The 15,020-nt window shown below is 31.8% G+C and overlaps 1 protein-coding gene across 1 annotated transcript in view; it reads left to right on the forward strand.

The window, feature by feature from the left end:
* The window catches only part of LOC134685622 (tRNA (guanine-N(7)-)-methyltransferase non-catalytic subunit wdr4-like), a 69,863-nt gene extending 56,011 nt beyond the window's left edge, over window positions 1-13,852 (forward strand). Inside the window, exons 6-10 of the mRNA XM_063545544.1 lie at window positions 268-325; window positions 9,459-9,634; window positions 11,198-11,393; window positions 12,284-12,365; window positions 13,691-13,852. Of these exons, the coding sequence (XP_063401614.1) occupies window positions 268-325; window positions 9,459-9,634; window positions 11,198-11,393; window positions 12,284-12,365; window positions 13,691-13,836 (658 nt within the window). The 3' untranslated portion in view covers window positions 13,837-13,852. The remainder of the gene's footprint in view (window positions 1-267; window positions 326-9,458; window positions 9,635-11,197; window positions 11,394-12,283; window positions 12,366-13,690) is intronic.
* Window positions 13,853-15,020: the final 1,168 nt, after the last annotated feature.

Here is a 15,020-nt window from a genome sequence, read left to right on the forward strand (position 1 = left end):
TCCACTGAACATAGAAAATGATAGTGCGAGTGCCAGTGGGGCATCCGTGTACTTGGGACACATTCTTGTTTTATTCATGAGTTTTAAGGTCCGTTTGGTATCTTTTGCCCGTCTTTTAGTTTCTTGCCATCAGGTGATAGTCTAAATTAGTAGGTACTTGTTATTAGAATGTGGTCTATATTAGTAGTTACATGCCATCAGTTTTACAATACTCATATTGCTTCCAATACATTAGAATAATATAAGATATATGTTTTCCTGTTACAGGTATGTGGCCAGTATTATATACATTAAAGACCATGACTTATTAGTATCAGGTGGTGGAGTAAGTATGAAAATGTACTGTATGTTATGCCCCACTTTGGGGAATTATGTTTTTATGCCTTACCTACAATAGTAGAGGGGCATTATGCTTTCTGGTCTGTGGGTCTGTTCGTCTGTCTGTTTGTTCGTTCGTCCATTTGTTTGTTCATTTGTCTGTCCCTTAGTTTATCCCGCCCTGGTTAAAATTTTGGTCAAGGTAGTTTTTGATGAAGTTGAAATCCAATCAACTTGAATCTTAGTACACATGTTCCCCATGATATGATCTTTCTAAATTTAATGCCAAATTAAAGTTTTGGTCCCAATTTCACGGTCCACTGAACATAGAAAATAATAGTGTGAAGTTCAGGTTAAAGTTTTTGGTCAAGGTAGTTTTTGATGAAGTTGAAGTTACATCAACTTGAAACTTAGTACATGTACACATGTTCCCTATGATTTGATCCTTCTAATTTTAATTCTAAATTAAATTTGATTCCAATTTCACGGTTCACTGAACATGGAAAATAATAGTGCCAGTGGGGCATCTGTCTACTATGGACACATTCTTGTTCAGTCTGTACGTCCTTTGGTCCCTCTGTACCGCTTCAGGTTAAAATTTTGGTCAAGGAAGTTTTTTAGGAATTTGAAGTCCAATCAACTGGAAACTTAGTACATGTACACATGTTCCCTATGCTATATTCTATCTAATTAAAATGCCTAATTAGTTATTTTACCCAAATTTCATAGTCCACTGAACATAGAGAATGATAGAACGAGTGTAACTTTCATGTACTTCTCATTTTTGCTGTGAACTTAATTCATGCATGTCTGAGAGTTTTTTTCAAAAATCTCTTACCTTGAACAAATTTTTCTGGGACTGAACCAATCTTTTCAAATGTCCCAAAAAGTGTTTATTTATTTATAGCATTTGAAAACAATGAAGATTTCAGTAGAATATGGGTTGCCAATTTATCTTAACTCGGAGATGAGCACTCAAAAATAGCATGTGTACAGTATTTTTTTTTAGGAAAATAGAGGTGTTGACATTTTCAAATACAAATAACCAAAAAGGTCTGTAAGATTATTCTCAAATTTCTCAGTTAGCAAGCTTTGGTACAGTTTAGTAGAATAACCCAATAAAAGACTCTTTCTCATTATGAGGCATTGAATTTAATGCCACCAGTGCAACTATTTATATATATTTCAATTTTCTGCAAAGGCAAATAGACACCACGAATAATATGACTGCATGGTTGTACTGCCAGACTGAAGCTATCAAGCTAATTGACCATATTAACATATCCAAAGTCAAACATTTTTGATAAATGAAGAAAAATTTTAAGTCTGTGTGACCTGACTTAAGCAGTAGAGTTGGATCAGTATATTATTGAAAAGACCTTACAAAAAGTTCCTTATTTTCATTTATCCAATAGCATTTATCTGTACATGCTGTATTTACAATACATAATTAGAAAACAAATCCCTTTTGGATTAATATTGATTATAAAATATTAATCCCACTCCTACATATGTACCGCAATGTGACATGCAAATTTATATAGCTGTGTTGTAATTGGTCATTATCTTATTATGGAATCATTTTTACATTAGAATAGTTAATTATTTCATGATAATAGGCATAACGCTACATGATAATTTATTATCTGCAGTTTACAATAGGAACTATGCTTAGTGATAAAAACATTCTATGAGGCAACAGGTTGGCAATATCTGTTGAATAAAGTACATAATTATCTCTACGATCTCAATGCAATTGTAGACTTATTCTTCAGTTTTACATATGTTGCCATATTAATACAAAAGGACAATTTTATGGCATTTTGTTAAGAGTGTAAAAATGATTTCAAGCTGTTTTCCTGAAATATATGACATGTTGAAACTGACATCTTATGTGCATTGTCTTATCCTAAGTTTAATCAGGACGTAATTTATATGTTTAGTATCAGATGGTTGCAGTGTTGTGTAATCATAATTGCAATCCATAAATCTTATTGTTTATCTTTACCTATAGCATTTAAAGCAAATGTTCTTAATATGGTATGCATAATAATGTTTTTATTTGTCATCTTTTCTTATCTCTTGATTATGGCAATACAAAAAAGTAACTATTTTCAAAATTTTTAAGAGAAAAATATATGTAGTGCTAAATATCTTCCATTCAGATGTTCTAAAAAATATCAACTCTAGCCTTGGCAGATCCAGGGGATGGGGAGGGGATTCCAGGAGTTGGAACCCTACTTTTTTGGGACAATCAATGCATTTGAAAAAGGACATTTGGTTGAAATCTCCCTCACCCCCTTTAAGATGCATAACTCCTTTCATTCAGAGATGCCTTTTGGTTTTTGCACCTCAAGTTTCTGTGTTAAGTTAGATTGTAGTGTCACAAAACTCCTTATTTACAGATTAAATGTTTTGTATTTATTACACCTTATGTAAAAATCCTGGATTTTGATTGGTTGATAGCCAGTGTATTTTTCACAAATTTGCTGTTATCAAATGAATATCGTTCATTTTGTAACGCCGCTGGGGTATTTGCCAAAGGATATGCCTTTTTTACCCTCTCTGCCGTGGTATTTGCCAAAAAATACTCTATCCGACTGGACGCTTGTAACGTCACCATCATCAATGCGTTTTTGAGCATTAACATTCGGTGTAATTAAACAGATATAGCATGTTCTTGAGGGGTATTTGCGAAAAATACCAGGCTTGAAAATGAATTTCCCTCGCCTTATGGGTCGCGAAATTTTTTACATTCTCTCGACTGGTATTTTTCGCAAATACCCCTCCTTGACATGATATATCTGTTTAAAATTACATATTTGATTTCCTTCAAAAGAGGAAAATTACAGCTGCTTCAGATAAAAATCAACCTTATCAAGTACACATATACAGGTACATGTAAAAGACTTGGATTGATTATGGAACATTCAAAAACGAAATTCAAGATGACTTTTGGTCTTTTTTATAGAGTTTAAGACTTTGCATAAAGTTTTTGTCAAACTGAAAAAGGTTAACAGATGAATTGATGTTTATTTTATATGGTTGATTTTGATCAGACGCAGCTTATATAAGCAATTGTATCCTAGTTAAGTTAACTTCACATTCCATCTGTTTTACCTGTCAATGACAGATCACCACCTTGACATCAATTTTTTCAAAGTAAACCAATATTGAGTGAGAAATAATCAAAATTTGTAAAGATATGTAGTTATATAATGGAATTGTACATGTCATCTTTATTATATATATCTTGACAACACATGTATGATGATATAGTGATGTCTGTCCACATTTTGTTTAATAACTTGAGTTACAACCAAATATCATCAAATTGTTGCATAAATATAAAATTGAGCTGCCATTTTATCTGAACAATTTCGACTCATTCTAGTTTTTAAACTTTTTACTCTTTTAATAAATTAACACATCTGTTAACTTTCATACAATGATATAACTTTGCTTTAACTAAATTTCATGAAAGGTTCACACCTTATTTTAAGTTTGTTGAGAGAAAAGTTCCATATAGGTTTTAATTTTTCTTGTCCAGTGTTTTTATCCCTATGCTTTGGAGTTAGTATTTGTGGGGATGTTATACATATATTTTTCATGTCTTAGTTGTATAAAGCTGTAAATTTACAGTAGATCAGTCAATAATTTTGTTTTGTAGATGATAGATCATTATACTATATTTCACTCTGTGACCTTACTATGATCAATGGTTATATACAAAAAGATGAAGATCCCTATAGATTTGGAAACCAATTGGTCTGAGGTCAAGGTCTAAAAATTACTCATTGGTCAATAATCTGAAATGAGTGCAGAAGATGTTTCCAGATAACTGTGGTTCCAGGAACTTAAATAATTATTTTTTTCTCTGTCTTAATTCGTCCTTATTTTCAAATGTTTGTTTTATATTTAGTTTATACTTGTATGAGGATCAAGCTAAGACCACAAATGAGCCAACATAACTTTTTTTTACTTTATATTAAATTTGGTCACTTGTTTTCAAATTCCTGCAACATATGATATACGAGGGCTGTCCGTAAAGTTTGTGGACAAGCTGCAGTCTGCTGAAATATAGCGTTTCAGGGGAATTCTTTTTGCATATTTGTAATCCTGTACTATATCCTAGTTTAGTTATTTCAAGGATTTGTATAGAAAGTACTTTACAAATTGTTGGTTATATCAATAATTGTCCAATTTTAAATGCGAAATAATAACACTTACTTCATATAAATATTAGCAACAGGGATCCTGAGCACGGCGAAAATATCATATACCATGCAGGCTGGTGTTTTCATATTTTGTTATTTTTAGTTTCAAAACCCACCAAAAATACATGACACTTGCATTGTGTCGTCGGCAATGGTCTTAAAGTTACACCTGATAAATTTGAATGTCCAAAATTTCGAAATAGAGGCATTGAATCCAGAATCGGCATCACTGAAAAAACGGACGTTTATGGAAAAGTTGGAGCAGCGGGCAGTTATCAAGTTTTGTGTAGACATCGGAAAAACGCCATCAGAAACACACAAGTTCTCAAAACAGACAGAGAAACATAGCAAGACAATGCACCGGCCCACACTTCTTTAAAAACTAGTCTAGAAATTGATTTACTTGGATTAGAATGTCTGAAACATCCTCTGTATAGCCCTGACTTAGCGCCAATGGATTTTGCGGTATTCCCACATATCAAATATTTTCTCCATGGACAAAGGTTTGACAATTTATCTGAACTAAGACAGGAATTAATGAACATAATCTTAAAAATGAAAACAGAACAGTTTGAAAAAACATTTGATGACTGGGTAAATAGATATAAAAAATGAGTTGCTTTGAAAGGAGACTACGTTGAGAAAAGTTAAAATGTTGTCGTCGTCGAACGTCAGAACGTTAGAAATATTAGTTTTGGTGCTCCGGATGAAAGTTGCTAATGACTTTTGAATTGATGAAAATACGAATAATCTAGCAGGTACTGAAAAAAAAATTTGTACACTTAATTAGTAAATCATGAAATTTGTTACATACTTGTTTTATTTATTTCAGACGGGTAAATAATATTTTATTGAGATTTTCCTTAAACTTTATGAACAACCCTCTTATATTACAAATGTAATATAAATTACCATAAGAGGGAGTGTGTTCCAGTCATACACTAAATGATCATCAAATTTTTTCCAACAATAGGATGGGCCAACCCTAACCCAACCTCACCCTTTTTGTCCCCCTAAATCTGCCTCTGTAAAAGAATACAATATATCTGATTTAGCAAGTATCTGATGTTAGATACCATATCTGAAGTATTTTTACTTCGATTGATAAATAGACTTCTAATTTTGTTTGAATATCAACCTTAATTGTTCTATCAAATTTGAATCCAATTGTGTTATAACTTAACATCAGTTGATTTTACAGGAATGAAGTCAATAGATACTGCTTTTATATTGGAAAGCTTTGTCATCAAGGCCAGGTAAATTCAAAAGGCTAAAAAGAAAATAAAGGAACACTTTGAAGATAAAGAAAGAAAAAAAAGGGTTGAATAAAAGTTTTAGCATTATATTTTTAATCAGTACATATTGGTGTACTTTATTTCAGCCACATAAAATTAGGGATTGCACTGATGTGGTCAATGTTTTTGTCTAAAAAAAATAAATAATAAGCTATCATATAATGAATTTTAATTGCTTATGATAAATTAGGTATTCAAAAAATATGACATATAAATACAAAATTAATAATTGCTGAGATTTTTTTCTGTGGATAATATGATACATTTTGGATAAACTGTAATGAAGTTTTCAGTGTTTTTGACCAGATGTGACAGTGTTCTTTTGTAAGTTACCTCTAATGATATATGTGGGTGTTATTTATATTTATTGCATTATTTGTTTTGAATTGAATTACAAACAATTTTATGAAGTCCTATCTTATCAAATTATAAATGATCTTAATTAATATTTTTGAGAGAAGATTCATTTTGAGATAATATTTCAGTCCTGTTATTATTACAACCAGATGTTGTTTAGTATTGGTGTAGAATTCAGGATAACAATATACTGAAGATGATTAACCAATTTAATATATTTATAATAAAAACGATAATTGCAGAGATTGAACTGAAATTTTAGTAAATACTGTACAGCAACTTTTTTTATAGATTTTCCCCCCTTTTTAGTTCACCTGGCCCGAAGGGCAAAGTGAGCTTTTCTCATCACTTGGCGTCCCTCGTAGTCTGTCGTCCATCGTCTGTCATCCGTCATCCTGCCTCCATTGTCCGTCGTCGTTAACTTTTACAAAAATCTTCTCCTCTGAAACTGCTGGGCCAAATTTAACCAAACATTGCCAAAATCATTATTAGGGAATCTAGTCAGTGATATTGTTTGCCTTGAATTAGTGGAGAATACAGGCTTTTTCCCCTGGAGAAGAATCCGAATTTGAAAAAAAAATGGCTTCAAATTATTCCCAAAAAGACAACTTTTTTCCCAAACAGTGCAGTCTCAGTAGTAATTGTGCATGAATACAAACTGAAAAACACTCATTTAAACATTTGTCATGCCTAAAATGACTATATGTGCACATTTCAGGGTCTATTTATGTATCATCACTGACAAAATAGGGTCTTATTTTAAAGCTGGGTTTGACTCTTGAAAATTGGTTTGTAAATTGAAGTTTCAGTCAAATTCATGGTTTATTTTAAATTTCCCAATTTGATGAAAATGACGCATATTTTCCCAATAAAAAAGGGTAGAGGTAGTTTTGAAAAAAGACAACAATATCACTGCTAGTTTAAAAATTGTGTGACCCGCCCAACCAACCAAGATGGCCTCCATGGCTAAAAATAGAACATAAGGGTAAAATGCAGTTTTTGGTTTATAACTCAAAAACCAAAGCCCTTTAAGGCAAATCTGACACTGGGGTAAAATTATTTATCAGGTCAAGATCTAACTGCCCTGAAATTTTCAGATGAATCGGACAACCCCTTGTTGGGTTGCTGCCCTTGAATTGGTAATTTTAAGGAAATTTTGCTGTTTTTGGTTATTATCTTGAATATTATTATAGATAGAATTAAACTGTAATCAGCAATAATGTTCAGCAAAGTAAGATTTACAAATAAGTCAACATGACCGAAATGGTAAGTTGACCCCTTTAGGAGTTATTGCCCTTTATAGTCAATTTTTAACCATTTTTCGTAAATCTTGGTAATCTTTTACAAAAATCATCTCCTCTGAAACTACTGGGCCAAGTTAATTATAGATAGAGATAATTGTAAGCAGCAAGAATGTTCAGTAAATTAAGATGTACAAACACATCACCATCACCAAAACACAACTTTGTCATGAATCCATCTGGGTCCTTTGTTTAATATTCACATAGACCAAGGTGAGCGACACAGGCTCTTTAGAGCCTCTAGTTTATCACTTTCACAGTGACTTATTGTGGAGTTTTTATTATGCCCCTGCCGTACCATTTTCTCTCTGTACATACGTCCTAAAGTTTGTTTCTGTTCTCGTACTTATTTAAATGTTATGAAACTTACACAATGCTAATTGCCACAAAACACAGATCAAGTTTGAACTTTGGTGTAGTGATTTTAGCTGCTAGTTTGGCCCCATTACAAATGGAAAAATTGCTAAATTTTTGTTTCAATTCTCCAACTGATCTTAGCATAAGCCAAATGCTATGAAACTTGTACACAATGCTTATTAACACAAAATACAGACTGAGTTTGAATTTTGGGGATGTCACTGTAACTGTTCTAGAGTTATGCCTCTTTATGAATGGAAAATTGCTGAATTTTTTGTTTCTGTTCTCTTTGTTAAGAGTTTGCCCCAACCAAATGTATGAAACTTAAACACAATGCTTATTACCACAAGACCCAAATCAAGCACAAATTTGGGTAGCGTCACTTTTACTGTTCTTCAGTTATGTCCCTTTATTACTTTTAAATGATAAACAATCTAGGGGATCATCTGTGTCATATGGACACGTTCCCCATTTATGAATATTGATATACTCTTTTCAGAGAAGATACTAGTTGATATATGCAATTATTTATATTCCTTTTATTTTTCTTCTCCCAAAATATTTTTAGCTTGCAATACACATACAGGTCAAGTGAAAACAAGTTGACTAGCTATCTTGTCAGATCTTGTTCAACTTTCATGTCTCCTTGGTATGTTCTGTTGTTTTTTTACAGAAAATATTTCTTGTACAAAAATTAGTTAAAAAAACAACTGTTTTTACTGTAAATGGTTACGAAAAACCTGATTTGCATAAAATATTTGACAAACACCATTCAAACTTCTCAAAGAAGTTAGACCTTTTAAACATAAAGACAAACAGTAACAAACATAACATGATCCAGTTAGCCTGACTTGTAACAGTGCTGTAGTAACGTTCAAATGTATAGATAACATGAATAAGAAGATATGAGATGAGTGCCATGAGACAACTCTCCATCAAAGTCACAATGTTTAAAAGTTAACAATTATAGGTCAAAATACGGCCTACAACATGGAGCCTTGGCTCACACAGGGCAGCAAGCTATTAGGCCCTCAAAATGACTAATGTAAAACAATTTAAAATGTCTGACACATTTGAATTGAAAAGAGACTTCCTGGGTATAAAGGTAATTGAACTCATGCAGTTAGAATAGATCAGACAGTATCAAGTATACTGTGAGGTTTGTTCAGTAGGGACAGTATCAAGTATACTGTGAGGTTTGTTCAGTAGGGACAGTATCAAAGTATATTGTGAGGTTTGTTCAGTAGGGACAGTATCAAAGTATATTGTGAGGTTTGTTCAGTGGGGACAGTATCAAAGTATATTGTGAGGTTTGTTCAGTAGGGACAGTATCAAAGCATATTGCAAGGTTTGTTCAGTAGGGACAGTATCAAAGTATATTGTGAGGTTTGTTCAGTAGGGACAGTATCAAAGTATATTGTGAGGTTTGTTCAGTAGGGACAGTATCAAAGTATATTGTGAGGTTTGTTCAGTAGGATTTTCTTTTATTAGCTGTGTCCACTTTTCATGCATTCCACCAGGGTAAAACATGTAAAAAAAACTAACAACCTTGTTTGAGTGTGATGCTTCATAAACTTATGACACAATGATAAATTTTCCATTTATACTTTCAGGATGGTAAGGTCATTATATGGAATTTGAATGGAGAGGTTCTTTGTGAAGTTGAGTGTAAAACAGCAGAGGAAAGCTTCCTTACTGATAGTCCTATGGCAGAAGAAACTGATAGCTATCCCATCAAGAAATGTGTATATCAGAACAAATTAAACCTAATATGTGTTTGCTTTTATAAGTAAGTTATTATAAAAATCAAGCCTTTTTGAAGGGAGACAGTTTGGTAAAAGTAGCTTATCATTTTCAGGTACTTTGCAAAGTGTAATAATTTTATTGAATACATATTATCTGACTTTTTCAATGTAAAAGATCAATTATTTGATATGATTTCAAAATCTATTGAAAATTTGTGTGAATAACAACAATACCTGTATTTGAAACTACAAAATGTATATCATCAAGCAAATTAGGTTGGAATAAAGATCATAATTAGATTTTAATGACAGGATGTCAATACCAGACTGTGTTGGCACTTGGCAGTGTTCTGAAGTTCATCTTTAGAACACACGTAAAACTGAGGACTAAAAGCTAATATATAAGATGTTCCAAACTATAGCATGTTTTATTTATGGGTTATTTTATTATTCCAAACTAACAGAAGACATTTTGAATCATTGTAAAAGCATTTACCCTTACTAACAAACACAAGTTCAACAATACGTGTCATTTGGTTCTTAGAATTCTCGTATGTACAATAAAGGTAGATTCTTTTTGTAAAATATTGATTGCCCTGAAAAGGACCATAATAAGAGATATCATCGGCACAAGATGCACGTCAAAAACCTTATTTCTTTACTCTCGATCAATGGGCTTCCTGTTACTTGAACGTTGCCATTTTGTTCATTTAAGTCTGTGACTTCATTTTCATGGGTACAAATCAACTAACTAAAAAGTTTATTTTCGACGGTGAATAATTCACTTCTGGTGTAATTTTTTAGGGTAATTAGTCTTCCCTTGCAATTGAACAAAACTAACTGAATTATTCCATGTCACATGATAACAAACTGCCTTCCATCACACCGGACCCCACCCACCCGCACCCCCTTTCCATTCTTCACATTTTTTGGGGGGCATCTTCATAAAATGTTTTCAGAAGGGTGGCTTGATTTCACAGATTTTGCCTTGTAAACAGCATGACACATCTGTTACTTTTCTGTTGACAGCAGATGTTTGCTTGCTGTCTGTCATGATATGTTTTCATTGTTGACATTCATATTATTATATCCATTTGGTACATATGTCTAGAATTATTGTAATGTTTATTTACACCCTTTTTTTCCCCCACATACTTTGTGATGCAGTTTTACAAAAATATAAGAAAAAAGCGACCTTTTGATAAATAAGTGTCAATATTTTCAGAAATATGTTTTTCAAAGTGAATGAAATTTACTTTGAACATAATTTTGGAGACACATGTGAAATTTATATGACTCTTTTTTGTAGATAGATGTAGAATGTTGCCATGGGTACACAATCATTGGAAATCTCTGCTGAAGATTATCAGATTGTATAAATATTTACATGTATGACAAAAAAACAGCTAGTACGACAAAAACACAACTTTGTGTGACAAAGAAAACTGAAGTATTCTAATTATCTCTAATATACCTCTGTTGCTTCATGAGCTTTTTGTAATACATTTGTATATTCAACTGATTATGAATAAAAATATGCATGCTGTAAGACTTTAAAAATAGATGCTATTATAAAATATTATATTATTTTTTGAATTTTCTTTTAGTTCTACTAAAGTACATGTATACAAATTGAATATCACAGACAGTGTGATTGGCTGTGATTTATGTGATGTTATATTGGTAAACAAGGAACCCTGGGATATCTGCTGTGAATCATGTCAAAACTTGAATGTGTTACAGCCAGTAGAAGGGGAGACAATCATAGTATACAATTTGATTTGTCAGAATAATACAGTTAAGGTTTGTATTCAAATTATATAGAATTCTTATATATAAAAAAAACCTCTTTCAATAAATAAAAAAACGTAATTAAACCAGACCTGACACATCTAAGATAAATGTGTCAGGATATTTACCGATAATAAATTTAACTTGAAGTGTAGTTAAAGCAGCTTCTATAACTGTATGATTAATTATAACTTACAGCTAGATAAAGGCAACAGTAGTATAAATAAACTCATCATAGATACCAGGACTAAATTTAGTATATACGCCAGACGTGCGTTTCGTCTACAAAGACTCATCAGTGACGCTCCAATCCCAAAGAGTTAAAAAAGCCAAATAAAGTACAAAGTTTATATACCGCTGTTCAAAATTCATAAATCGATAGAGAAAAAACAAATCCAGGTTACAAACTTAAACTGAGGGAAACGTATCAAATATAAGAGAACTATGACACAACACTGAAATGTAACATACACAGAAACTAACTATAATGTAAAAATGGCCATTTTCCTGACTTGGTACAGGGCATTTTATGAAAATATGATGGGTTGAACCTGGTTTTGTGGCATGCCAAACCTCCCACTTTAATGGCAATTATAACATTAAAATGACAACATTACACAACAGGGTTACAATAAACTAGAAGAAAATATAGGACAGAGAAACAAACGAATAATAGCTATCAAAAGGTAACAGGTTAACAAAACAGTTTGTTTGTAGATATTTGGCAAAACCATGAAATCATAATGCACTTAGATACAAGTAGATTTTTTGCAATCTTCGAAAATCTATTTTTATGAAAATGAATGAATCCACAGTATTTTAAGATGTGGTTACTCTTCTGTTGGCATTGAAAGTTTTTATTTTTTTGCTGATATTGAAACTTTGATTTTATTTTCTTGTAGGCAGTGAAAGCAAAATCAGAAACTTCAGATCCCTGGGTTACAACATTAGAGAATTTAAACAAAGACTGGATATTTTTCCAAGGTAGGTTATTAAGTATCAGAAGAACTAGAAAGCTGAAGAAGGTATACTGTTTTGTTGATAAATTTTGAGTTGTCTATTAAAATCTTTAATTTTCATTAATATTGGAATAGAATCCAAATTGAATGAATAAGCAAGATAAATCATTTAAAATTAAAAATAACATTTCTCACATTCATAATTTCAGAATGTCACAGTCTATTCAGGAAAACTCCTTCTGAAGCAGATTTATTCCGACATTCGTTCAATCAAGTCTATGCTCTTTGAATCAAACAAAGTTGTGGTCTTGATTTATAAAAATTAAAAAACTATATGCCAAGATATAATCTGCAATTAACAATCATAAATAAACTCATAATAGATACCAGGATTGAAACTTTATATTTATGCCAGACACATGTTTCATCTTCAAATGAATGTCCACCAAATAAATTATCATTTCATTATTATAACGGATATATACAGTTTTAAATAAGTTCCCTGTACTTAGTACTAACTTCCTAGTACTAATTAAGGAAGTTCACAGAGAGAGCATGTCCAACGAAATGAAGCAAAACCTATAAGAAATAAATATTAAAACAGCTTGTATTTGAAAAAGGAAGTAAAATGATTTATTAAAAAATAATACTATAGTTTATGAACAGCTGTCTTATTTTAACTTATACGTTTTACTTTGATATAACTTGAAGTAAAAGTTGATTTATTGTAAACTGATGGCTCCTTAGGAGTTTGATTGCAGAAAGACTACTGAAAGTCATAAATCAATTGAAAGAAAACAAATCTGGTTTACAAACTCAAACTGAGGTAAACACATCAACTATAAGTGGAAAACAACAAAAACAACAGAAACACTGAAGTGCAACAAAAAACCAAAACGACAATGCAACACACACAGAAACAAACTATAAGATAACAACTGCTATTTTCGTGACTTGGTATAGAATATTTTGATAAAAAAAAAATGGTAGGTTGAACCTGGTTTTGCCATTAAATAAGATACCACACTTGAAACCAAAATAGTAAACGCCAAAACATCAAGAAAAATCCAAATATGAAAGGAAGGGCATCTATATATCTCTTGTACTGGATAATTGATATGAGGTTTAACCCCATTAAATTCAACCAAATTATTAGTGTCAGGTTAATGAGTTTTTGTGGGTCTCTCTGGTATCTTTGTCCCCTCTTTTAATGATCTTTGCAATTTACAGAATTGCATTACTATCAGATGAATATAAAGTATTATTTCAATTAAATAACTATTGTTTTAAATTATTACATCCTTATTGTGCTTGCATGTATATTAATAGAATTTGAAATACTTATTTCAGCATCAGAAGATCTTCCAAGTATGTACCAAGGGTTGACGAAACAAAAAATAGACCAGAATATGAAAGACTATTTGGAAAAGAAACAAATTCGACTGAGTGGACAAAAAATTCCACAACCACCTCCAAAAAAGGTTAAACAGAGATAATAACAATAAATTTAAATACATATATGAATTTGTTTTATTTGGCTCTACAATTATCCAGAGGGCATTCTAATTTATCATTGACATCATGTCTGACCTGGAATTGATTTACGATGACTTGGACTGACTTAGCATACTCCACTGGACAAAGAAACTAGAAACTACACTTCACAATTTTTAAAGCTGTATTGCCATACCATTACAGCTGAAAATGAAAAGATCTATACATGTGAAGTATATTCTAAAAGTAAGCAGATGTGATATGATTGCAAATGATACAAGTTCATCATACAACTGTCTAACAAAATCAAATAATTACATTAGATGTATGTTTCATTATAATACTTTATTCCGATTGGCTAACCGCACATCATGTGTTATTCATTAAGCAATTGCATCACTAAATAAAACTTTTCATTCATGATAACATGTGGTCCCCCATTAAAGTGCACAGGTGAATTAAATAAACAAGTTATAAAATTCGTGTTTTCATGATCATAGCTAAAAAATGTAATTATAAGTTTTGAATGCTTCTTTTTGTAACTTCATAGGGTTGTAAAAGCGTTGACCGTGCTCACATGTTTAGTATTAAGCGCTTCTGCGCTTCATAGGAAACGCTTCATACAAAATTTACTTCAGTCAACGCTTTTACACCCCAATGAAGTTACAAAAAGAAGCATTCATTTCTTAAATGAATTGATGTCTGCTTTCGGTCAAATATTTGTGTTTTGATATAAAACTGATTGGTTCCAAGTTATTTATGGTATTGATTGGTGTAAACTTCCACAAAATATATGTTTTTCATTGCACTGGTATAGCAGTTTGATAGGTAGTTAATAATGTTATTTAAGTTAAGTTGGGAAATAGTTATATGGTGTATAATTTCATGGAACAAATTCTTTCCATTTTTTCAACTAACTTTTAGCAGACAAACAGCACTTTTTAGCTCACCTTTCCTAAAAGGAAATGTGAGCTTTTGCCATCACTTGGCGTCCGTTGTCGTCGTCCGTCTGTCGTCGTCGTTGTCATCATCTACGTAAACTATTTCAAAGATCTTCTTTTCTGAAACTACTGAACCAATTACAACCAAACTTTAGCTGAATGATCCTTAGGGTATCTAGAATAAAGAATGTTTTATTATCTATTTTGTGAAAAAACATGGCCGCCATGGCTAAAAATAGAACATG

The sequence above is a fragment of the Mytilus trossulus genome, chromosome 9 (genome assembly GCF_036588685.1).
Source record: "Mytilus trossulus isolate FHL-02 chromosome 9, PNRI_Mtr1.1.1.hap1, whole genome shotgun sequence".
Taxonomy (NCBI): Eukaryota; Metazoa; Mollusca; class Bivalvia; order Mytilida; family Mytilidae; genus Mytilus; species Mytilus trossulus.